Consider the following 26,653-nt stretch of genomic DNA (forward strand, 5'->3'; position numbering starts at 1 on the left):
TCATCTTACTTCTACTCTTGCTTGGTTTTGTTGCCATCCACTCAATATTTGCAAAAATCAAAATATCCTTACTATCCCGGCTGCAAACACCAATTCTGTGGTGTTCTCAATCCTAGATTATCGCGGTTCTCTTCTTGTGGGTTGTCTGCTTGTGACCCCACCCCATTTCAAGTGGTTTTCAATTTCACTCCTCCACGCTCCTACTGCTGCTTCTCCATTCACACTTCACTGGCTTCTCATCCAGGTCATCTTCCGTTCTTTTTCCTTGGCATCGTTTTTAGATGTGTCCATGATTGTTCTCCCCTTTTCTCTCTTCTATCAGTCTATGCCCCATCTTGGAGACTTTCTTCTTCATTGACACTTTCCACCCTCCTTGTGCGCAATTCCAATATCATTTCTTCACTTTATCCCCCAAAGTTTGAAAAGATCCACATCTTACTGTACGATAAGATCCTATGCTATCCAGTTTTGGCTCTTCTCTTGAAACTAATTTTCTCATATAATTTTGAAGGAAATGGTCCCTCATGATAAATCACTTCGTATATAGTTGATTAACTTCTAAGAGTTTGTGCAACTCATTACGGCGTTTTGGCAAAAGTGCTCTAAAAATAAACACCAATTTAAAAATCTGTTGTGTTAGGGCAGAGTTCCATTTTGGGTTTCTGCCACCCATGTATGAACTCTAAACTCTACTCCCCATGTTTTTTTGTAGGATCTCTGGCTTATTTTTATGGCATGGGGAACTTTTCTGAAATTCTCCTGCTACTGCAATCCTTTATTATAACCTTATTAAGCACTGAATTGTTGCCTTCTCGTAATTAGATCACCCTTAATTGGTCTTGTAGAGTATACTGGTGGAAGCTGTAATTTAGTTTTGTATTTGCCAGGGTACAGGCTCATTTACAACATTAATTGCTCAATGTACCTTTAAGGGCGCTATTTGGGTCCAAATGCATGCTCATTTTGTTAATTGGTATCCTATGAGTCCAACCCTACAACCCTCAGCAGTAGTTTCGACGAGTTTAAACAATCTCCTCGCCCTAGGTAGGGCAGACCAAAATATGGGGTAGACCTCAGCATTTGGCGACTTAGGGCCAGACAGATTGATTGGGCCACCAAAGGGTTGATGTGGCTACCCTTTTATACAATTGGGAGGCTGGCTTAGGCAAACCCATGAGTGAATGTGTGCATTTACAGAAGACCTGTGCAATTCCACACCTCTGCTTGTACCTTACCCCATTTGTGTGACTTATGCTGGTTGTTCGGTTTTGCCAACCCTCCCCTGGGTCGCCCAGATCACTTGCTCGGGTTCATCGGTCTTCCGCTACTTGGTCTTCACTCTTGGCTGTTTGGTCACCATTCTTGGCAGGTTCATTCTTTTTGGTCATCGTTAGTCTGCGGTTGAAGTCCCTAATGACCGTATCCATTAACCCAACCTGCAACAAACTATTTTTACTCATCGTGTTTCACAACTCATGAGCTGTTTTCCCAAAACTGGTGCTGGGAGTACTTTCCTTTTGGATGGGTGGGTTATTCCTTGAACTTAGCCTAACTCTCACCCTTAGTCCATATCCCTGGGTTTCTGCAGATGCTGTGCTACTGTGGTTGGCCAATGTTTAACTCTGGCCCGAATCTTGCTTTGCTTCCTTTCTTTCAGGGTCTCAAACCTGAAACTGGAATACTTATGGAGGGTCTCAGGTGTCCCCTGGGGCTGCATGCAGTATTCTGCATACCTGTGAGATAGAGCTCAGACTTGCCTGACTTTTCCCCATAACCACAGTGCTGCCTACAGAATGTGTCCTATTACTTCCTATAAGAAACCTTTGAACCACTGTACAACTATTAGTGACTTAGAAGGGACTTGTTTGCACATGGACATTTTTCTTGGGTCCATAGACTCTTCGGCCAAAGAACTGGAATTGTAGCTTGGACTACTGATTTTAAATTTGTTTTGAAAGCAACACATTACACTGGCATCTAGGGAAATGGGTTGCTACTGTATCTAACAACTGGTTACTTTAAAATCACTATTTCTATGAGTGTAATGAAAAGTATTAAAAGTCGAATTGTGTATCGTTTGGCCCTGTGGGCTTGGTTGATAAATGTTAATCCCTTTCCCTCTCTCTAGGTGCTATAAGTAAAGCGCAGCATTCATTTGTAACCATGATCCTTTGTACTGGAGGTTATGTTATAGGTACTTATATAGCACGCCGTCAACAACGGAAATGGTCCCCAGGCGCTGAAGGGGTAACTATTGTGACTGCTTATGAATGGCATTTGGGGTCCTGATTTTAGCTTTGTGAAAAGTATTTCTATTGTCGTCTAGGGCTACCTTTTCTTCCTGCCCCTTAGTCTTGTACGTATAGTGCCTACCTCTGGGTAGGGACCATACGTTTATACTGGGAGCGGGTCTGGCTAAAGCCCATTACAGTTTGTATACATGGACTACGCTAAAATGCAGGTTATGTTTAACTTATGGTGCTTATTTGACTGTATTGATATTCTGAGGGTGATTTTATATTAAATAACATATTATTCAGTTTCCATTGTGCTCTGTTCGTTAGGGGGTAACTATTGGGAATAACTAGACTTCCCTAACAACCTTCCTCCCTCCCTGGAGTTCAGCCTTACTGCTCTGCCATAGCTACAAATAGAGAGAAGGCATGTCCGCCTTTTGGTTGAAACCCTGTTTTGCCATTAGGTTAGATGGCTCTACATCCCTCACCAGAGGGCTGTGGAAATATCTCTCTAATAAATACCTTTGTCTCTGTTTGGGGAAGTACTGGCTTAAGAAACTGACCACAGTTACACATCAAACCCACATGTTCATGGCTGGTCTTATGACTAAGGGACAAAGGGGTGTCACTGAAAGGCAAAAGGCTACCATTTCTGATCCAGAGATGCCATAGAAATGACACGCGTGAACAGAAGTTCACTGCAATTCAGGCAAGGGTTGGGCAATGCTATCTGAACCTAATACCCCTCCCCAACTCTGACCGCCATGCAAATTATGCTTTTGGGATGACTTTATAGCTAATGAACCGCCGATCCGATTCTGCACAGCGCACCTCACTTGAAAGTCCTGGAGGGAGGAGAAGAATATAAAAATACTGGTTTGCTGGCTTCAAACACTAAAGAACAGAGTGTTCGGATCTTAAAGGGAGTCTCTTTGAATGGCTGGGAGAATGCCTGGGGGTAACAAATTAGGAACGGTTTATCCGGTGGTCAGTGAGACTTTGAGGAGGGGTGGGGCAGAGAACTTGCAGACTCCTCCAGAATAGAAGATGCAAATATACAAAATACTATGTTTCAAGACCTATACAACCTATGCGCACTCATGTGGTTAAGTTTATTGTGCAAATATTTCTACTTTACAATTTTCACAGTTATGTTGTTGAAGCATTTTCTTTTACTCTAAAGGAAAGAAATACAATGCTACTGTGACGGTTTTGGGTAAACAGGCCACCTTAAAGTAGAATGCCATTAATGCTGGCCTGGCAGAAGATCTGCAACAACATTCCAAGTCCAGCTATCATTACGATGCTAAATCGGGAGCTGGTACTGAACATAGCCTACCAGCTCCAACTCTGAGAAACATGCATTTTAATCTCCACCTCGAAAGTAAATAGGATGTCAGCGCAGCTAAATAAAGTTACTCACCGTACTGACTACCTTACTCTTAGTCCACAGTCCCCTTTCATCCATACTTGTGGGACATTCCGTCCTTCAGGACGGGACTGGAGCACTTTTGTCAAAAAGCATAAAAAAAATCAATTTTTGTCCTTTTATTCTTACGGGGATTATGGACTAGGAGTAAGGTAGTCACTGCGGTGAGTAACTTTGTTATACTCCTACGTCCCGTCCCCTTTCCTCCATACTTGTGGGAGATTCCGAAGCGCACGCCATAGGTAGTACGGGTGGATGGAAAAACCCCTTTATAGGAATAAGTTCTTAAGAACAGCCTGGCCAAATTGGGCATCAGCCCTGAAGCTCAGGTAAAGCCGATGAGGAGGCCCACAAAGCCACTTAGCGACAGACTCCCAAGGGACATACTTTTGGAAGGCAACAAGGGACATACTTTTGGAAGGCAACAAGGGACATACTTTTGGAAGGCAACAAGGGACATACTTTTGGAAGGCAACAAGGACCATACTTTTGGAAGGCAACAAGGACCATACTTTTGGAAGGCAACAAGGACCATACTTTTGGAAGGCAACAAGGACCATACTTTTGGAAGGCAACAAGGACCATACCTTTGGAAGGCAACAAGGACCATACCTTTGGAAGGCAACAAGGACCATACCTTTGGAAGGCAACAAGGAACATACTTTTGGAAGGCAACAAGGAACATACTTTTGGAAGGCAACAAGGAACATACTTTTGGAAGGCAACAAGGAACATACTTTTGGAAGGCAACAAGGAACATACTTTTGGAAGGCAACAAGGAACATACTTTTGGAAGGCAACAAGGAACATACTTTTGGAAGGCAACAAGGAACATACTTTTGCAGTAGTCGCTTTGCCATAGACTAGATGTTCATGGATGCTCTTCGGTGGATGAAGACCTCAAATGCTTTAGGCTTCTGAAAATATGAGGCAATCCAGTAGGGATAGTTGTTTTGGAAGCTGGTTTCCCTTCAGGTCTCCAAAGGTGAGAAAGTCATGAGTAGCTTCTGAGTTTATTCGTTCTATCGAGGTAAAACGTCCCAGTTGTGTAAAACTCTCTGAATCAGATGCCATGTTAGGAAAAAAGATAGGTAAGGAGACCGATTGGTTCAAATGAAAATCGGCAACCACCTTAGGAAAGATGAGAGCAGAGCACAAGCTTATCCCTGTGGAAAGTGAGGAACAGATGTTCCACGGAAAGAGCTTGGAGCTCATTTACTCGCCTTACCGATGTTATTGTGATCAGAAGGCAACCTTACAAGATTGATAGTGGCCATGGGTTCAAATGGCTTATGGCATAACAAGCCGGTGGCAAGAGATGAAGAGACCCGCAAACTGCCTTTTGATGACTGGATTAGTCGATGAAGTTACTGCTGTCCGTGGACAGGTAGGCCGCAATAGCGGATAAGTACGTTCTGCATAACAAGACCTGGATGGCAGAAACGGCCAGATGAGACAAAAAAAAAATAGAACGTAGTTGACCGAAGCTTGCCTGGGATCAAGCTGTTTAGCTAGACACCAATGACACAACCGGAGCAATTTGCTCCTGTACTCAGCCCTCATAGAAGGCTTCCTGACTGCTTGATAATGTGCACATTGTCCTTGGACAGATCAAACTGTTAACGATCTGAACTCTGGCATCAGGCCGCCAGGCTGAACGGTTGTGAGGAGGGGTGCCACATCTGGTGAATGCTCTGGTGAAGCAGGTCGGAAATTAGCGGCAATCTGATCAAGGGAAGTACCGACAGATGCTGTAGTTCCGAAAACCAGAATCTGGCTGGCCACCAAGGAGCCTTGAACAACAGAGTGCAGTTTGATGTGCTCCTGAGCCTGCAGAGCAACCGATGTATAAGAGGCAATGAAGGAAAAGCATAAGCTTTCATGTTGTCCCACGAGATCTCGAGGGCATCCCCCCAAGGAGGACGCTCGAAACCTGTCCCGGGATGCATAAAGAGGCAGCTTCTTGTTTGAAGAAGTTACAAAGAGATCCACCTCTGGAGTGTCCCAGATGGAAAATGTAGAGGACATTGCTGTTCATCTCCCACTCGTAACTGATGGCGACTGAGTGAATCTGTGGCCACATTGATGTAACCCGGGATGTGTACAGCCTGGAGCCAAACATTGTGCTGGATGGCCCAGTCCCAAATTTGTATGGCAACATCCACAGGGAGGGGAGACTTGGTGCCGCCCTGTTTGTTGATGTAAAACATTGCCACCGAATGGGCCATGCAAACAGCAACTACACTATTGCTGTAAGGGAGGTATTCAAAATGGCCGCTGTGGTCTGCGGAGGCTGGACCGCCATTTTGTCAACGCCTGGGGTGAACAGCGTCACAGTGAAGCAATAGTCTGTCTCCTCAGGGGAGTCAGGGGCCTTGCATGCCAGCTTAGCCTTGAAACAAGGAACCTCGGCAGAGCCAGTACTGGCAGATCTAGGGAGTTTACTCGACACGTTAGGGACTGCCCCAGAATTAGCTTCTAGTGGAGGATCCTCGGCAGAGCCGGTACTGGAAGGCCTGTGGTGCATGACCGCCTTCTTTTGCCCCCTCAACAGAACTGGTATCACCACAGCTGTGCGCGTTGGAAGGCCGAGGGATATACCATACAGCCAAGACCCTCAATGACGGCCCCTCAATTCTGTTGATGTCCCATTTAGCCCTAAGAAGGGGAACCTCAGCTTTAACCCGGGTTCCTATAGCCACCTTGAGAGGGGCCTCGAGCCAAGGCTCGGTACAGTTAGCTCCAGATGCAGAAGCCTCAGGGCTAACCCTGTTATCCAGAGCCATAGAGGAACTGGGCTCAACTTTAGCCCCAAACTGGGAACCTCGGAAGAAAATCTGGTTTTGGCAGACCGGCTGCATGGTGCTGGGAGATGGCTCTGGTGCGCTGAGCTGAGACCAAAGGGGAGCACACAGAACTGGAAATGTACCCCTCTCAAGGAGAAACGCAGATATTTCTGATGTGGACTCCATATCAGGATGTGCAACTATGCGTCCTGAAGGTCCACTACACAGCCAGTCGCCCTTCTGAAGAGAGGACTTTATCTGGCGAGGCGTGATCATCTTGAATTTCTCTTGGGGAAGAGAAAGGTTGAACTGGGAAAGATGGAGATTAGGGTGCAGGCCAGCCTGGTTGGGTTTGTGCACTTGGAACAGATGGGAGTAAAAGCCTTCCTTTGCTCCGCGAGGGGAACAGGCTCCACCGCTCAGAGGTCTAGAAGTTTCTGTACCTCGGCTCCAAGGAAGGGCAAACCGATCTGCTGGAAGGGAGGGTTGAAGGGTAGGGGAGAGGGGCAAGGAAAAGCCCGCACAAGCGATGGACAAAAACCCACCAGTCTTCGGTGATGTTCTGCCGCGCCTCCAGATGAGATTCATCCTCCCACCGGAGTCTCGTGCGACTGACCAGATACATCATTTGGATGGCTTGTCGCAGGGAGACTACCTGTCCCTGGAGAAGAGGCTGATGGGCGAGACAAAAATCAACCACTTTGCCGTGTTGCTTTCGATGGGGCCCACCAACCAGAGTTTTAGTACGGCACGCAGGGTGATCCTCAAACCCCCTGAATCCAGAGGAGGACTGAGTCTGGGACCCTGATCTCTGTGCATAAGGCGCCAGAGCTTTCGCCACGACCAATAAAGAATTGACGGTTGCGAGTTCCTAGTCTGTACAAGAATGGAACAATTCTTTGCCGTAAAAAGGGAGGTCTAGAACTTGTCTTGCACTTCCTTTGAGAACTTCATCAAATGGAGCCACGCCTGGCGGGAGATGTTAACCCCGATCATAAGGCTTCGAGCAGAGGTATCTACGTGGTGTGCCGGAGCTTCCAGTAGATCTTGTGCCAACACTTTGGTGTACGACAAACCAGCTTTAAAGTCGCCTCGCCTATCCGCAGGAATACACTGCTGGAAATCGGTCCGCTCTTTCCACAGCCTCAGATTGGCCACTACCAGGTTGCGCTTGGTGTTAGCTTGACGAAGTTGTAACGCCGAATTGGCCAAGACTTTCTTGCCCAAGACGTACAAAAGCTTATGCCCTTTGGAAAGAATTTGGGCCACTGCCATGGAAGATGGAGAGGCTGCTTTGGACTGGAGGGTGGCTGCTGCCACCACCATCGAGGAAGGGAGCAGACAAGCTGATAAGGCTATCTCCTCAGAGGCATGAAGCTTGTATCGAGCGTCAATCCTCTTGTTGAGATGTAGCCCGGTATGGGGTTTATCCCAAACCTTACAGGCCTCAGCAAATACATCCTTTTGAAGAAACAGGCCGGTGCTCTCCTGAGGTGACAGGATAAAGGCTCCAGAAAGCACCCCTTCCTGTGGAGTGGGGGCCTCAGGTACTGGAATATCAAAGAGGGCCATCATATCCAGTACTCGGTCCTGGAATGCTCTAACAGAGCGGGGCTGCACATGGCCACCCTGATCCGCTTGAAGCTTGTCCAACGAAGTGGGAGCAGAAGACTAGTCCACCACACATTGCCTCAGGTTTTAAGGTGGTGTCTCTCTCTGCCAGTATCTTCTCAATAGGAGACAGCGGCGGGAGCTGTGGAGGGGGCCCACTAGGAAGCGGTGGAGGAAGTGGCACCACCAGGACCTGCGCAGGAACGGCTGGGGACTGGCAGTTCAGGGTACATTTCCCTGAAAAGACGTTTAAAATACGCCTTCATGGGGTCAGAATGCATGAGCATCTGAAACTTCCAGAAAAACTCTTCAGCCGAAGATTTTGACGCTGGAACAGGCAGAGGCCGATAGGGAGGGTCACATCCCCATGAGCGCAAGGAGGCTGGTTGCCAGGAGGGCCCACCACTGGCCCAATCCACATAGATGAGTGGAGCGGAAGCAGGAAGGAGCGAGCCTGTATACAGCATCAGTGTCCAAGCACGCCAGTCAAATGAATGGCGGAACGGGTTTTTGTTGTCCCAAGAGAAATGTTCCCAGCACAAGACGTCGCGAAGGTTGGTGTAAGAGACGTATCCAAAATGGCCACCATGGTCCATGGAGGTTCGGTTGCCATTTTGTTGGCACCTGAGGATAACTGCGTCACATTTCAAAACAAGGCAATTGTCTCCTATGGGGAGACAGGGTACTTGAGAAAAACGTTTGCCTTGACACAAGGATCCTCGGCCGAGCCGGTACTGGCAGGTCTCTGATGCTTACTGGACATCTTAGAAACTGCCCCAGAAATAGCTTCCAGTGGAGGAACCTCGGCAGAGCCGTTAATGGAAGGCTTGTGGTCCGTGACCGCCTTCTTTGCCCCCTCGACAGAACCGGTACCACCACAACCCTGAGCATGGGACGGTTGAGGAACAATCCTCACTGAAAAGACCCTTCAAAGAGGGTCTGTCGGTACTAACCTTAGCCTCAAGCAGAGGAACCTCGGGTTGTAACCCAGGACGGATAGCTCCCTCAAGAGGGGCCACGAGCCGTGACTCGGTGTGGAAAGCTCCAGAAATGGAGACCTCAGGGAGTACCCCGGTATCTGTGTGGAAAGCTCTAGAAATAGAGACCTCAGCGCGAACCCGGTGACCACAGACCCAGAACTGGGCTGCACTTAAGCACCCAAACTGAACCTCAGAACAATGTCCAGTTTTGGCAGGTCCACTAAGGGAACCCTCAGAGAACACTCCGGTACGCCTGTTAGGCCCCTTCGGCACCTCAGGGGAACCCCTGGCGACAGAGCTACTGGAGCCCCTCTGGGTCCTGGAAGACCCCAGGAAGGAGTCCCATGGCTGGGGTGCCCTAAAAAGTAAGGAATTTACCAGGGGTGTCTTATTTTCGTCAATGAAAAGCTGTAAATGAGGTGGAGGAAAGCACTGAAACACTTCCTCCCACCGGCGAAGTGCCCGGACGGAGAGGGAGTCGCAGTAGAAGCACGAATCCTAGCGATGTTCCGGGCCTAGACACTCCAAGCAGAGAGAATGGGGGATCTGCCCTCACGAAACAACGTTCGCATGAAGAACAGGACACTAATCCCAGACGCTCCGGCATAGGCTGCTCTGGATCGTGGAACCAGAGCAGGAAGGAAGGACAAAGGGAATAAAAAATAATTCCCAGTGATGCTAGTGCGTCCAGCCCCGACCTCATGGAGAAAAGGACTGAAGGGTGATGCGCAGGGCGGAGCTCAGGAGGGCGGGGTTACAGCCACGTGCAGTACCCCGCGTAAAAATAAAAGGACAAACATTACATTTTTGATGCTTTTTGACATAAGCGCTCCGGTACCCCGTCCCGAAAGGACGGAATGTCCCACAAGTATGGAGGAAAGGCGACGGGCGGTAGGAGTATATATAAAAAAAAGACACAATAGCAGTCTTTAATAAATCCTACATGGCACTTTATGTTAATACTATGCTACATACTTATTCTTTCGAAAGATTGTGCCTTTACGAAGCCATGCCTTATTTCCAAACAGGCAGAGAAAACACCTTTTAGGAAAGAACAGGCACCGCCACAAAAAGCTTATGTTTGGATTACAAAATCATGCACTACACGAGTTTCATAATAAGGTGAACCGTGCAGATTAATTCCAAATCACTTTGGGCTCCACTGTTGAAAATCAGACCAAAAGTGTTCAGAACTCGATCAAGTCCATTATAAAAATCAATCCTTCCAAACAACAAGTACACTTGCTTATTCCGATAATCAATATATCTATACAGGAGTGGTAATGCCACTTGTTGTGGCTTCCTTTCCTCTTTTTCACATCCATGTATATGGGCAATTAGACCAACCATGATTAAACACGAGAAAGAAAAGTGGAATAACCAACATTTTTCACAATACAATCTTTTGTATTGTTTATTGTATGTGGGGTTTTTTGTGAAGTGCTTTTTGTCACTGCTTAGTTGACTCAGTGAACTTGGAAGGGCTACTACAGTAAACACTGAGGAGGGACACGACCGAAAAGGACGGATTGGGAATCCGAGCACAGTGTGCCTTCCTGAACGGCATCCTTTTAAGGAAGGAAAGATGGATAAGCTCTAATGAAATAACCAACATTGTTGTAAAGTCAATCTTTGGCATATGAGAGACGATTGAGGATTCAGGGGTCAGGGCAGACTTAACACTGGAAATTAAATTACTTGGCCTTCTGAAACATGTGTTTTCAAGCCTCTATGCATTTTCTACAAGTCCTCTTTGCATTTTAAGTACAGTATAAGAGACTTTCAGTGCTTGGATTCTAGGTGTGGAGGTTTTGCCCAAAACTGTTTTGCAAAGTTGATCCTGAGGATGAAAAGCGGTTACAGAAAGGTGAGCAAAACATACCTGCAGTATTAAGTTGGCCAGTAGAGCTAGTGGATCTTGGCATGGTAGACTATGGCATGGACATGAAGTGACGTATGAACTAAGTCCAGTCTAGAATTGTGATCGGTTCTTGATCTGTTGCCATTGAATGGTCTTGAGTATCCGGGGGTGATGTGGTTGAGATATCCAAGACCAAAGATGAGTCCTGTTACAGGGTTTTGGGCCCTCAGAATTTTCAATGATACTGCTGGCATTCTCATGCATAGCGTTTTGTAATAGTCTAGGTGTGATGTTGCCACAACTAATGCTAAAGCAATTTTTTGGTAGACATACCACAAAATTAGATGCACTGACTGAATACATGTTTTTATTTAATTAACCTGTGTGGTAAGAGATGCATAACTGCCAAAGATTAACTTTGGTACCGAGTGGCAGGCCCAGTCAGTCAGGCTAGTAGAAGTAACCAGGAGGGCGGGGTATGGGTGGTGCTAGCATCATGAGCGTTATCTGCATCTTTGATCAAGCTAAGCAGAGCTGGTTTGGAGAATCTACTGTTGAACTGTAACTTTATCATAAGATGACTCTTCCGGTTGCCTACCTACCTGCATGTGGAATTTAATGTTGTAGGTATTACAGATGCCAGCTAATGGAGGAAACGCACATATTAAAGAGGATACAAATAAGACACCCCAAGTGATACTGGTAGTTTTGCAAAAATTATTCTAGAAACGCGCGTTAGCTGGGCAACACCCCATATTAAGCACTAGGATGGGATATGCATTAAATGTCATGCTGAGGATCATCCAACATTACCATTCATACTCTGACAATGCACTGCCTGCCTACTGATAACCACATTGAGGTGTAAAACATGAAGTATTATGGGCATATGATATGAGCTTGCACTCATGTACATAGGTTTGTTTTAAAGGACGATAATAAAACAAAATGTTTCAGATAGGAGATGCATTCCATAAAGTCAAACATTCTCTTGAATTCACGGATGAACGTAAACCAGCCAAATTGGTGAGATCACAACATCTGGTGCAAATGGGAAGAGAACCACAAAACTCTAAATTACGGAAAACAGCAAGAGGGTGGTTATCTTCAGACAGCCTTATTCTAGGTCAAAGCGTTAAATCATCATACAGGCTCCTTTCTCATACGAACAGTAATCTGTACAAGATTGATGGAAAGGAGGGATTGGCAGAACTCACCTGCGGTGCTGAGTCCCTGGCTGGGGTGTGTGTGTTGGTGATAAAGTGCGTGGTGAAGTGGAAGCCTCAGAGGATGCCTGTGACAAAGAAGCAGACGTCACTGCACCGCCAGAGGGTGGCGGCAAGCTGGAGGAGGGAGTGCGCATGTACGCACGGTTGGAAGTAGATACGACTGAAGGGGGCCGGCTGAAATCTTGACTACTCGATAACGAATTGTAAGACGATGGCTGGTTAGTCCATGGCGTCTGTTTCCACGAGTTTGCTCCGGACAAGTCCAAATTGTCTAGGGATTCACCCCTGAAAGAGAAAAAAAGATGAAGGTCTGTGATTAACGGTATGCAATGTTAAAGCCATCTAGTTTGTTTGCAGAAAGATATGCACTTCTCTCGTGTTCCTGGCAAAGCCCCGAGTGTAGCACGTCCATTCTAAACAAGGACATGGTTTTCTTAAAGGAATATGGGCCAGCCTTATATAATACCTACAACTCTGAGGTCTACAAAGAAATGTTCTAAAAAAGGTACTTGGAAACTCCCATAGTTGATTTAATATAGCACAGTAGCTTCATCCGGGTAACTGCCCTGCCCAAATCAGCTGTCGCTGCTAACAGCCTCGGATGGACAACATAGTTGCGCAGAAGTAGCTGGGGCATACTCGCCTCGCAGCCATTGGGTTTGGTGCTAGAGCGTAGCATCAAGCCACTGTATGCAATAAGAGTTTGAAAAAGTAACTGGAGGCATTTTAAAGTTTGCATTTTTGACAAAGGAATTTTTAGCAAGTAAAATGATGTCATTTAAAAAGATATCCATTCAGTTTTACACACACAAACACGTTAGCTTAAACATTGTTAATGCAGCAGATATTGACAGATCAGTAATCTTATCATACAAGCCCCCAATACACCCGTAAAGGTGGCCGTAATTTCACTTTGCTATCTACAGTTGGGATGTCACACTTGATAAATATCTTTTAGTGGAGTGCCAATAGGTATTTTGTTCAGATTCAGGTTACTTCGTCATTCCATAAAAGAATAACAATTGATATTTTCCTTTAGAAAAGAAAATTAGGTTCCTAGATTTTCCAATTTGGAGAAATACGTTTATACAGTGTCACGAAAGACTTGTTCTTCTGTAGAATACTTGAGTCCAATATACTGCTAGCTTATTCCATGGAATCCTTATTTTCCACTCTGCAATACATTCACAATCCATGTTGTGTATGCATTGAAGGAATACAATGTTAAAAAATACATATACAAACAGGAAATGATGTAATAAAAGTGAAGGTGTTCTAAGAACCCAACTACCCAACCTTGCTTTTATCAATGACCTGAAGTCATCAGTAACTACAAGGTTTTGCATAAAGTCTGTGGAAGAAACCACTAAGGCAATACCAGTGTGTGCATAGTGGTACTTGCGTGCGGTTAGCAAACATTACTACAATGACAAAGGTTATGTATGGCTGAGATCTATATATATATATCTTGAGACACACTGAGCTCGTAACTGTTAGACTGACCTATCCTGAGCCCCTCTGGATGGCGATGCAAGCTGTGTGTGCGGTGTCTGTATTCAGCTTATGACAGGGTCGTAGCTGTGACACCACTCACCATGGAGACTGACTAGAGCATATCCAGTTTACAGAGGACATGTAGTGAGCAGCCATGTCATCTTTTAGGTGTGAGTGCAACTGTGAGCATGAAAGTTGTTGGGAGCAATGTGCTCGCTGTCCAAGATAGCCACTGCTGATCGGGCCGCTGCTCATGTGGGGTGCCATCATTTCTGGTGTCACTTGGTTGTTGGCAGCTGGTTCAATTTGGTTCCAAGTCACCAAGTTGGTTCTCCCTAGCCACGCAGGACAACATGGTCACCCAACCACAAAGCAGCTCTAGTCAGCATTTCTCTTGCGAGGTAATATGCAGATTTGAGCATCCAAGGACTGACACCTTTACAGAACCTCCAGACTAGCAATTGGGGCTGCTGTGTGCACTCCCAACTGTTAACAGAGGGAAATCTCAAGTTAGGAGGACACTGTCCCTTTATAAGCCAACGTTATCATTCACTTAGTTATCTATGATACTGCTGCTATCCTGGCCCTTGATTCATGAAAATACTGTTCTGCTTTCATGCTGCTTTGAAATTATATTTTATTTGTATCGCCCTCATACATACGTGCTTCATTTGTCCCGTGTAATATCCAGTAACATGTGTTCCCATTGTTTTCCTGAACTGCTAATCATGTGCTTCTCTAACTCAGCAGGGCATTCACTGTTCTAAAGTAGCTTGTTCCTAGCAAGTGCTTGTTCAAGTGCTGTTTATCTGTGGGCAAGCCACCTGCAACTCAGCTGTTGACGTTAACCTGGTCTGTAGCAGTAACTGCTCTGTTTCTTAAAGGAGCGGTAAAGAGCTGCGTCTGTATCTACCAGATTTTTGCTTTGTTCCTGGTATATGTCACACTTCTTTACACCCTTATACATTTGCTCAACACTTGGGCTCATACTTGTGCGATAGCACAGGCACCCTTCGAGGGAATGCCTACATCATTTGTAATGTGTTGCTGGAAGTCCATTCAGATTGAAACGGACATCCTTGCGCTTCGAATAAATACAATACTTGGATTTATTTGAAGCCATCAATGATATTCCTTGGAGACTACCTGTAGCCCCTCTTTAACCAGCCAAGCCATGCATAATGATGCTGACAAATGGGTTCACTCAGAGGTATGCTTAGAGAAGAATCTGCTCCACATCAATGCACAAGACATTGCAGACTAGCTGAGAGGTCCATCGAGGAATGGAAACATCAGGCACAACAAAGTGAGACGCCAACTAAATTTCAATGCAGAAAACATCAAAGTCATGCATATAGTATGTAAAAATCCTGAAAACTCAAACACTATAATAGATTTTTCAAACACTGCATACAGGAAAGGAATCTAGGGCTTACCAAAAAGGATACCACAAGTGATGCAGAATGTGATATGGCATTGGTGAGAGCGAGAGAAATTTTGTACTCAGACATATGAACCGGTGTTTACAATTTATTGGCAAGAGCGCAGGAATAACAGCACTCAAGTTCCCTGTGGCCATGGGTGAGAATTCCATCCAGTCCTGTTTTAGCTTGGGATGTTCTTGTAGTCTTCATAAAAAAAACAATGAATCCTAGAATCCAAAGAGGAGAAAACAGGACTGGACGGCCTTCAAGCATGGCCATGAGAAATGTTAGAGCTCTGAATAACAATGTGCTGGGGAGGCTTTGTCTATATGTAGTCAAACAGATGGGAGGCATCACAAAGATATGCCACTAAAAAGTAAAACTGCTTGTACTACTAGTTCTTTAAGGGGAAACTGAAGAATAGAAAGCCGAGAAGAGGGCCGAGTGTCAAGTGTGACATAAGGATATATACATTTAAAAGAATTAACAATCAATGCCTTCACTGCTAGAGAAGAGAAGTTATAAAAACAAAAACAGCAAATACACAAGAAACTTACCTGGGCAGACGCAGGAGACCAAGAGCAGTAGTAAAGCAAGAGATCAAGTGGGGTCTAAGGTGTTCAGAGAAAGCAAGGTAATGGACACAGTAAAGAGTTTCATTATTTGTACTCCCGCTCACATCTTAGGTTTCTATCACTTATGTCATCAAAAATGTACAGAAATGTTCATAAAACACTGGACAAGCAGAATATGACTTGGGAGTGTACATTGGATGTTTTAATTATCTAAATTAAATTCCCAAATGTTTGCGCTGTAGAGGACTGAATGCATTGTTGCTATGGATGTAAGTAAAGGTGGATGTTCGTGTTTAAAGGATGACTTTAGAATGGTGGGTCTATAGAGTTAATTAACAAGGGGGGCGGGGTCCTGGGAGTCCCTCTGCCAGACATTAGTCCTGGTTACGAGAGACTTGCCCAGTGTCTTTAGCTCACTATCTTTCACACAGAAGAAATATCCCAAACATATCAGTCTTTGTCCTGCCCTGGGGCAGTCCAGCACCGAAATGCTAGGTAATTCTCCTCTGAACAAGAGCACCAACAGCAACCCCAGACACGTGTTTCAATCTGGTTGCAACTCATCAGTAGGGTGAAGCTGTGCCTCTAAGAATAGTGAGCAAGGGTTCCACGTCTGGATTCCCCTAGTAACGTAGGTTGAGACCCAAAGTTACTTAAATATGCAAATTAACGAGGGGGAGGGGGGTCCTCCTCTGTGAAAGATAGTGAGCTAAAGACTCTGGGTAAGGCTCTTGTAACCAGGACTCCTGTCTGGCAGAGGATCTCCCAATCTCCCAGGACCCCCCCCCCTTGTTATTTGGGTCTATAGAGTTTACAAATTCTAGGTGCGAGCGGGCACCGCTATGGGTAGGTTCAGTATGCTCTATAGTTTATTGGTAATTCTGGCTCATGTCATTGGAAAAATGACTCTGCATGGGGCATTGGAGGTAATGGCAGAGCTGTGGACCTTGGCTAGTGAAAGCCAAATGGTATGGGTTGCACACCCTTATAGTGTAGCTAAAGAGCAATAGCAATGTACTGCGCCCAATGCCAAAAAGCTAAGTCTTTGCATTTCGGACCAGTGGTCCGTTGTCGGAGCATATAGCTGGCACATAGAATGCTCATGATGGTCAGGGTGTTTTTTTCTAAGCGAGTCGAATGAACACTCCTCCACTGCTTTCACAGTAGAAGCAGTTGGTTGTGACATGCACTTCGATTTACTTTTTGCTGTCATTTGCGAGCACACGCCGGGGGTGCGCATCAAGATGGGCAGCTGATTGTGACACGTTGACACCCTGATCCCTCCCACCTCCCCCAAAATACTATATACCAGCTAAATGTCCCGATGATGGACCACTGGTCCGAAATGCGTAGGCTTTGTAGTTTTTTGGCATTGGCCGCAGTATAGTGGTCAGCATATTGAATACAACATTGTTTTGTATCAACATGAATCTATAGTTCTCAATTTTTCAACCTAAGAATACTACAAGATCACCAACACCATTAACGTACATTGCTCTGGCTCTCTAGCTAGTGCAACCCACACCCTTGCCTTTCACTAGCCAAGGTCCACAGTTCAGGGTCTATAGAGTTTACCATTCTGAAATCTGCATAATAAACAACATTGACCCTTTAGAAGACGCTGCATTTTATAAAAAAACACAATGATGGCTCTTCTTAAAATGTGCTCATCATGAATGTTTCATCAGACTTACTGCGCTCAGATTGTATTTATTTTTACTAGAGCAATGCATAAAAAATGCAATCAAGGAAAACAATTAATCGCAAGAATAAAGACAAACATGGCTAATACTTAGATAGCCATACAGCATAGCCCCCTCACATAGTGCATGCTACCTATTAAATATACAATATCTGAGGATTTCCAAAATGTTCTGCACCCCTCGTTCCTATAATAAACCCCTTCCCTAACCGATAACGTGTTTCATCTTCCTCCATTTACGGATCATGGATTGGCAACCACTTACAGCTACAGATTATAGCGTGACACAGGGTCATGAGTTTGACCCCGTGAAAGGGGGTGGAGGGAGTTTTGGGGGTGGGGGATGAACCCCTTTCAACCTGGAGGTGGCGGCCTACCAAGGCAACAACAGAGTCAGATCTCCCCAAAAAGGTGGTGTGGAGGAGTTGAGCTCAACAGTATGTGTGATGCGATATATGCACTTTGGTACCTCTTTCCCTGTCCCAATGACCATCAGCCTCTGTGCTGGCCAGGTCGCTCTCCCCCAGGTATTTCCCAGGAGGCAACAACATCCAGCGAAGACCCGGGGCTACAAGTAACAATACAACTGGATGCAATGGACAAGCCCAAACCATCAACAGCAGTAACATACTGACTGCCCTAACGGGAATATGGTAGGCTTCCAACACAGGAGCAGAATGAGAGACCAAACACCAGCTACAGATTTGCCAGGGCAGCCGAGAAATAGCAATAAGGGAATCCAGGGAATAAGGCCCCCCCTGACATCCCACCCCCAAACGTTCCACATTCCTACAATTTAACTGCATGGTATGTCACTTTGGTTGAGCTACTGCTGCTATTGCTGTGAAATGTTGTTGCCTCCGGTTAAAGGTTTTTAAAAAAGGTGAATGGAATGGGCAGGTGCTTTACAATTACAAATGACACCAAACTTTACACTGGCCAAACATATTGAAATGCTCTGTCCCTTAGTGAGCGGCTGTAGACCCAGGTTGGCACATTAGTGACAGGAGGAATAGCTGAAAAGAGGGGGCCTTGAACTCACTGCTCAATCATGGATTTCACAGAGCACTGCCATGAGCCCTCCGGGTTCTACTCCAGGTTATAGGTTTTGACCTACCGAGGAATATTTTATAGTAGGATCAGAGTTCTCTGGGAGGAAAATAAGCAGGGAGGAACAGTTTTTGCAACTTAACAGGGCTGTTATAGGGCACACTATTATCAAATTTCCTTTTCACTCAAACTCACATACTTGGAATGCCACTCTGAAGCGGTCACAACATTCAGGAGAAACGGATCTTGTTCTGTCTCACCTGCTGCACACAAAGGATCAAGTAAATGTTGGAATTGTACAGCAAACTTGAAACTCTAATACCTTGTTTGAATACACTAACCACCCAGACACTGGCATTTTTTGGGCAATTTTTCAAGTAGTTGGACTACTTCACCATCTGAACTTGCAAGATAGCAGGTTTTCTCTTAAAGAAACTGACATACTAGTGAAAGCATGTTTTATTGCATCCCTAAAATAGTATGATTTTTGTATTTAAAATTGCATGTTCCGTTATGTTACGTGGTTTTGTAAAGCGTGCGGTCGCCCGAAGGCATCAAGGTGCTAGAGAAGGAGCCCAAGAGCCAGGCAGAAAAAAAACAGCAAGCAGACAGATAATCAGAACAGAAGGGGTTTTAAAGCTTTCCGGAAAGACAGAGGATCAGGTAGAAGCTTCAATGGAAGAGGGAGAGTGTTCCAGAGCTGGGCGGCAGCAATAGAAATAGCCCGACCCCCCACCCGGGTGAGCCAAAAAGACTGCACACAGAGCAGACCTGAGGCTGCTGACAGCAAAGGGCGATTAGGAACATAGCGCACAAACTTAGTGCGCAAATATTCTCCTTGGTCATGGAGAGCGCAGTGCACAATGCAGTGTGACTTGAACTGAATGCGCTGGACCACTGGGAGCCAGTGCAGAGAGCGCAGTACGGGGGTGATATGAGCCCCATAGGGGGACCCGGTTGCCACCCAAGCCACCATGTTTTGAAGGCGTTGCAAACGGCCTACCAGCCACTTACACTGGGCCAGAAAGAGGGAGTTGCAATAGTCTAGCTTGCTCATAATCATGGCGGCTACCACAGGGGGACGAAGTGTGCCAGGGATCAGATGGAGGGTCTTTCTCAATAGTTTCAGCTGAAGTTGAACGGTCTGGCAGACCGCCGATACTGTAGCTGCCACTGAGAAGTTATTAGACATAAGAACCGCCAGGTTTTCCACTTTAGTAGAGGGCACTGGGCGTGGGCCCAAGGAGGAGGGCCAGAAGGAGGAGATCCTGAGTGAAGGAGCAGGGAGAGAACCCACCACCAACACCTCAGTTTTGTCCCTATTCAGTTTCAACCAGTTGTGGCCCATCCACTCACCCATAGCTGTCAGGCACTTATTCAGACACGCCAACGCCTCAGCCTGATCGAGGTTGAGATGGATCAGAAGCTGGCTATCGTCGGCATAAGAATAGCACTGATGCCGAAGGAGCAGATTTGACGCACCAACAGGAAGATATATATATTGAAAAGAATGGGACACAGAGCAGACCCCTGAGGAACACCGCAGCTGAGGTGGCAGGACTCAGATGAAAGGAGGAAGAGAAAGAGTTTGGGACCTATCCGACGAAGGAAACAAACCATGCAAGTGCCTGACCCGAAACACCATTCTGGCTCAGACGGGAAAGCAGGACGACGTGGTCGACTGTGTAGAAAGCCTCCGACAGGTCAAGAATAATCAGGGCTCCGACAGCGCCCAACCAGCCTGTCCATGTCATCCTGGACGGAAACGAGGACACTTTGTGCCCCTGCCTGGACGAAAGCCAGACTGGGCTGGGTCAAGGAAACTGAAGATTTGCGAAAAAAGGAAAGAATAAGGGAGACCAGTGATTCAAGAAGCTTCATCAGAAAAGGAAGAAGAGAAATAGGCGGGAAATTAGAGGGCAGGGTGGAGTACAAAGATGACTTCTTCACAAAGGGAATAACCAGGGCAGCCTTAAGCAAATGGGGGGATAAACCCGACTGGTAAGAGCTGTTCACGGCTGCCGTAATTTCACTGAGAAGGTCGACCGACACCTCCTTCATCACTGCCAATGGTAGCGGATTTTAGGGGGCGCAGGACTTAATTCGAAGCATAGCGTGGAGTACCACGTCCTCAGCCAAGAACGCAAAAGAGGAGACTGGGGCCAGGGCTGTGCGGGCCCTCAATGGAAGGCAGAGGAGCTGCACTAGAGAGGTTTACTGTAATATTGGCACGAATGGTAGCTACCTTATTCATAAAGAATTCAGACAGTCACATGGCTCCTGGGTCGGTGTGATGGTAGGGGCGCAAACTATTTGATTGTGTCAACTGCCTTCTTCGACACCCTTCCACCTCCAAAGGCGCATTGTGGTGTTATAGACTTTCTATTATTATTATTACTTGTGCATAAAAAGGCCCTCACTATCCCCATCTTCTAAAAGGGGTTTTCCTGCTTACAAACTAATACTAAAAAGGGTGAGAGAATGTCTGTCAAATCAAACTCCACCATCCTGTCACAACATACTTCTATCCCTCGCACTACAACTAAAAGGATAATCTAACAGAAAGTTCCTTCTCCAGGAGAATGTCTCCCTTCTCCTGATGCTCGCAAAGGGCTTAAAAGAACGTTCTCTTGCAACAAGAATACCAGGGGGAATGACTCCCTTCCCCTGGCTTGCGGGGTTCACACAGCCATTATACAATTCCACATCCAGGAGAATGGCTCCCTTTTCTGGTGTAGATCTATGCAGTTTCCAATAAAACCAGGAAGATTAACTTCCTTCCCCTGGCGTCTCTAGCACAACTCCAGTTCGAGACCAGGAGGATGACTCCCTTCTCCTGGTACTACTTGGCACGGTTCACAACAAGGCCAGAGGGAATTAGTCACTTGTCCTGGCATATATAGAGTATGTTCCAAGAGCTTTAGCCCTTCCCCCCAGGAGTGTCTCTCCCTTCTCCCGGTGTCTATAAAGTTATTTCTCACAGTCTTCAGCTTGATGAACGCTTTTCCACTGTTTGCTGTTCGCCAAGTCACAAACCCTTTACGTATTGCCGGGGCTTATTACTGCCACTACGATGAAGTTCTCCTCAGATGCTTGGTTTCTAATAGTTGTGGTCTCCAACCCATCTCTAGTGGTCAGTGTGCTTATTGTTGTCAATGCAACAAGGAAGCTCTCCTTGGATGCTATAAGTGTTAGGCTCCCAGACATGTCTCTTATCTTCCAAATCCTCTCCTGCCGCTACCCCGTCTCCCCTCGGGACCTCTCGCAACCTTTGTTGCCTTCCGAGGAATAGTAGCATGCCACCACGACTTCCTGGACTGGGTTCTTTTCTCCAATGCACCAGGATTCTCTCTCTACGGTTTCCACAACAGCACAGTGGCTATGTGCTCTGATATGCTGCTCAGCTCTTCTCTCCTGCTTCTTATTTGGGTTTGAGTCAGCTGGACCCAACAAGAATTCCTGTGCTTCGTCGGCATCCTATGCTCTTCCCCGGATCTGCTCTGCCTACAGCATTTGTACCGAACCGGAAGCCTGTGCCGGCTGGTTTGACAGGTGTGTCTATATTTATACAATGTTGCCAGTCCCGCCCTGACTGATTATAAATGACTTATGTTTCTGTTGATAACTATCACCATGTCGCCTCAAGGCCCCTTCATACCAGTACTAGTAGAGTCAATGACCTTCATGTCTTGTGCTTTTCTTCATCCTAGTACTTTTGACTTTAGCTTTAGCCCCCGTGTTCGAAGAATACATAGGTTTACTTTCAATAAAAAACGGTTCTGAACAGTGGGGAGGGCCAGGGAATTTTGGGGAATGGCAATATTCAATGGGCTTCAACCCAGGTAATTGTCCCCCGTCCCCAGAGGGGAAGTTTCCCTCCCCATGAGGGCCCCCCCCCGCATTAAAACACCCTTAGGGGTAGCAGCCGCCCCTCCCTAGCCTCATGGGGAAGGGTTCCCCCCTTGGGCGAAGTGACGACACCTTCAGAATCGTCACACCAGGCACTAAAACATAGGAGGTGCATCAATCAGGTGGATCAGTTGGCTGAAGGCAGTGGTTTGGGGTCCCACTGCGCTTCCTGCGCCACAAAGGTAAGAAGTTGGGTGTGCCATGAGAGAAGCCCAGGGCATCAAGGCTACAAACATGCCTGAATGGGAGGCTGAGGAGGGCCTCTGATGTGATGGACAGCTACCAGCATGTCCCATGGACTGGAGGGTGCATAGGATACCAAGGGCCCATGGACTAAGGGAAGAAGAAACAGAAACCTGTATGGGCTAAACGCCTGATAATAGGACACCTTTTCTGCCTTCCCAGGCATGCTAATGAGAGGTCCGGTGGTTGGGTTCCACAAGTGGCCAGACACACCTTGGTGAATCCTAGGAAAGGAATATTGCAGGTCTAGGGATGACGAGGGGAAGGCTGGGCGGAGAACCTCCATGTGAAGCATAAAGAAAATCCTGGGAGATACTGAGAAACATCTCTGAACACATACCTGGTGCAATGGAAGAAGATTTAATAAACCCAGTGAGTCACCAACTGAAGACCTCAATAGCAGAGTCTAATGAGAACTCAGAAGGCTTGACAGAGCAGCCGAGTCAACTACGTTGACACTTTGGGAAGATCCCAATCCCACAATGAAGAATGAAAACAAGGCCTGCGCCTTAGGACAGCAAATAACAGATGCAACATTGAATCATTAGGAAAAAAAGGTCAGGGAAAACGAGGATATGTTACTAGAACTTCGGGACAAAATGCTGAGAAGAATAAAGAAAATAACCAAATTCAAGAACCAGGTCAACGCAACGTTCACACAAATTAGGATATGGGAAACCAGGCTCAGCTGGGGGAATCTTAGGACAACCTTTTTGAAAAATGTGACTAACAGCATAGATTGCTGCTTTTCAAGTCTTTTAAAGTCGATTCTAAAAGGGGATTACAAAGGTGTAATTAAAATTAGACAAATCATAGATAGTCGAATGAAATTAACAGCAGCCGGGCAGTCAATCACGAGATCTATAAAGATGTACACTTTTCCATTTAATGTTATTGCTAATAGCGCAAACATAGTTCGAAAGCAGCGGAGCACTTTACGAGCGAGTGACAGCAATGGGCTTGGCATTTTATACAGTAGCTCAGTACAGTTTGGTGAAGGGAGAGAGGGATTTTCATTTGTCCAGCAGGTAGTGTTGAAAGAGGCATATTTTTTTTTTTTGCTGAACTCAAGGATGGTTGCAGCTTTTCGAGCCTCTGTCGGGATGATCTCTAATAGGGCAGGGTGTGGCAGGAGGACCGAGTCTTCTCTTTACGGGCTAAACTCCTCAAAGGTTTCGCTACAGGAGCCTCCAGATGGGTAGCGTTTAGCCGCCAAATAGGTTGACATTTCACTCGAGAGTGATTTGTAGGCGACACATGCCTTTTAGAAAGTAATCCTGGCGAGGCCAGGGAGCCAGTGAAGCTTGCATAGTGTTGGAGACATGGCCTAATTTGTAGGCACCTTTAATGAGGTGGACTTTGGCATGGTAGGCTGCCTTTGGATGTGTGCAAGTGGAAGCCAAGTAAGGTGTGGTTTTTAAAGGAAAGGCGGTCAACAATAAAGCCCATTTGGCTGCATTTGACAGCAGAGGGGCAAATTCCTCCAGGAACGTCGTCCAGCAATTGTTTCACGAGTTGCTGTTTGATGGGAGGACCAATGAGGATGAATTCGGTCTTTGTGGGGTTCTGTTTGAGGTAGGTAATTTACATTCATGTTTGGATTGTATCCATGCATTCATGGTGGCGAGCGATGTTCTGGCACTTCCAACCTTAAAGTACAGCAGAGTTTCATCAGCATTTTGATGGGTGGTTATGCTGTAGGCATTTTGGAGACTTTACAAGGGTTTCACACAGACTGAAAGAATTGGCGAAAGGGTGGTAACTTGGTGGACTGCACATACAACTGGAAGCCAGTTGGATCTGAATTAGCCCATATGTACAGCCTGGTGAATGCTGGATAAGCAGGATGCAAACCAATTTAGAACAATGGCAGAGGAGCCCGTCCTCAGTGAGGGGGGGAGAGGACTGGTAGGTGATCAACTGTGTCGAAGGCAGCTGAGAGATGGCTGCAGTCTCAGTACATTGCATTGCATTTGTGGCAGAAGACACTGGTAATCATGGAGGAGGCCAAGCTGGTCGATTTTGGCAAGCAGATGAGCTGCCTGATAATTGGGAGGTTTTTGATGGATATGTAGTGTACTAGGTCCTCTGAGTCAAGCAAGGGTTTTTTGAGAAGGGGGTCGTTTTAGACCGGTCTTTGATGCGTCTGGGAACGCACCATCGATGAGGGAAGAATTCATAATGCAGAGTGCGAAGGGCATTAGGCCAGTGATTTGTTTATTAAAAGCGGCTGGTAGCAAATCGTGTGTTTAAGCAGTCGGGTTATGGGAAGAGTGTCTGAGGGATCATTGGAGAGATTAGGGTGAAGTAGGTCCAGGAGGGTAGTGTCCAAAGGGGGATGAATAGAGCCCTGTCTTCTTTTGAAGCATCAATTAGAGCTTGGATCTCCATTTTGTTAATAAAAGGTGTTGATCCCGTCAAATTTCTCTGGTGGAGCCAGCACCTATGGAGAGGTGTTGTTTTGGCGCAGTTGCTTGACTACTTCGAATAAGGCTTTGCTCCCGTTAGAGGCTGCCTCAGTTGTAGAGATGTAGTATGCACCCGTGGCGTTGAAGATCATGTGTCTTCATTGGGTATGCAGGAATCTGAGGGAGAGATCCTCTGGGCTGCGGTCCTTGCTCCAAACTTTTTTCAGGGGTTCGGCTTCAAAGTTAGTTGGCTGAGAGTTTGGGTTTGTACCAGGTTGTGGACATTGACTTTGGTGCGACTATACATTAGAGGCATGTGTGCATCCACTAGTTCTTTGGTGAAGTGGTTACATGTATCCAGGCAGGCTGAGGCAATCCCTGCCGTGGGGAATGTTGTGAACGTTACCTCAAGTGCGTCTAGAGGGAGCTAAATGAAGGACTGTTGCTCAGTCACAAGGCATTTAGCCTGGCTTAATGGATGCTTGCCAAGATAAAGAGATTAGGAGCTAAAACAAAAATACAAGTCATACTGTGCAAGGCACAGTATGAAGTAAGGATGACCTCTGGGACATTTCCGACACTCAGAAAGGAACTGAAGGAGGCAAAGCAGATGTGGTGATGATGTGGAGATGTTGCTGTGAAACAGCCTCCTGATTTACTATCACGATTGACTATCACAACTACTCAACCGTGAACCTTGTGTTTGGGGAGGGGGGGTTCATGGTGTTGAAGCGTAGTGTGCAAGGGGGTACTTCAAACCAATCAAATTGCATTAGCCCTTTTAAAATTGTTTGTCAGGAGTCTGGATTCAAATTGAACGGTTTATCCATTACAGCAACACAAGGTACAATCAGAGTATGTTGTTAATGGAACGAGGTGGAGGGGAAGCAATATATTTAGCACAAGGATACCGCCAAAATGGAGCAGATGAGCTACATAATCCAAGACCGCTTTACCCAACATATTAATATGCCAATGTGATGGCAATAAGGCACAGGAACCCGAAGGGTAGGGGTCCAGGCATCCTGAATTATATATACCAAATGCAGCCAACGTACAAGCTAACCTTTAACTGGATTTGCCTCCATACACAGCTTCTGAGGCACATTGTACTGTACCTCTTTGCAGTGGTGTCAACACTTCACACTTCAGTCACTACGAGTCTAAACATGGACTTTTTATGTATACTCATTCAAATTCTTTCCAGTGTTTTTTAGCAGGGGTGTCCCTGGATTTGAAACTCTGTATTAGAATGTCTTTTTGTTGTGTTATGCTTCTATGGTTTATAGTGCAAAATGAGCAAGAAAAGAGTTCAGAGGAAAACTAAGGGGACAATAGGCAGGTAAAGGTGAAGTTTCACAATTCAAGTTAGAGAATAAAGATGTTACTCTACAAGCTAGGAGAAAGGCAGTCAAAGTGGAACCAGCTAATCCCAGGGGAAAAAACATTAGCTTTAGGGAATGTGACAAATCTGTTCCCTGAACAGGAGGATTCATCAATTGTCTGGCAAGAGGGATAGAGGCCAGATAATGCTTGGTGACGAAACCCCTGAGGTAGTGTGTTTACAGAATACGCAACCTAATCAGGCAGAGAGGGCAAAACAATAGGAATTACTTGGCACAATACTCCCCCATCAATAAATAAAAAGGAAAAAGTGGCATTAATTATCAATAGAAATACGGAAATTTCTAGATACCAATAAGCTGGTTGTTACA

The 26,653-nt window shown here is 46.0% G+C and overlaps 1 protein-coding gene across 13 annotated transcripts in view; it reads right to left on the reverse strand.

Annotated features, from left to right (window-relative positions):
* LMO7 (LIM domain 7) overlaps window positions 1-26,653 on the reverse strand; it is an 824,605-nt gene that overhangs the window by 30,362 nt on the left and 767,590 nt on the right. For all 13 annotated transcript variants that reach the window (XM_069639161.1, XM_069639155.1, XM_069639156.1 and 10 more), the window contains one exon: window positions 12,122-12,418. In XM_069639161.1, coding sequence (XP_069495262.1) covers window positions 12,122-12,418 — 297 coding nt within the window. The remainder of the gene's footprint in view (window positions 1-12,121; window positions 12,419-26,653) is intronic.

Source organism: Ambystoma mexicanum, chromosome 7q (genome assembly GCF_040938575.1).
Source record: "Ambystoma mexicanum isolate Mex_15411 chromosome 7q, UKY_AmexF1_1, whole genome shotgun sequence".
Taxonomy (NCBI): domain Eukaryota; kingdom Metazoa; phylum Chordata; class Amphibia; order Caudata; family Ambystomatidae; genus Ambystoma; species Ambystoma mexicanum.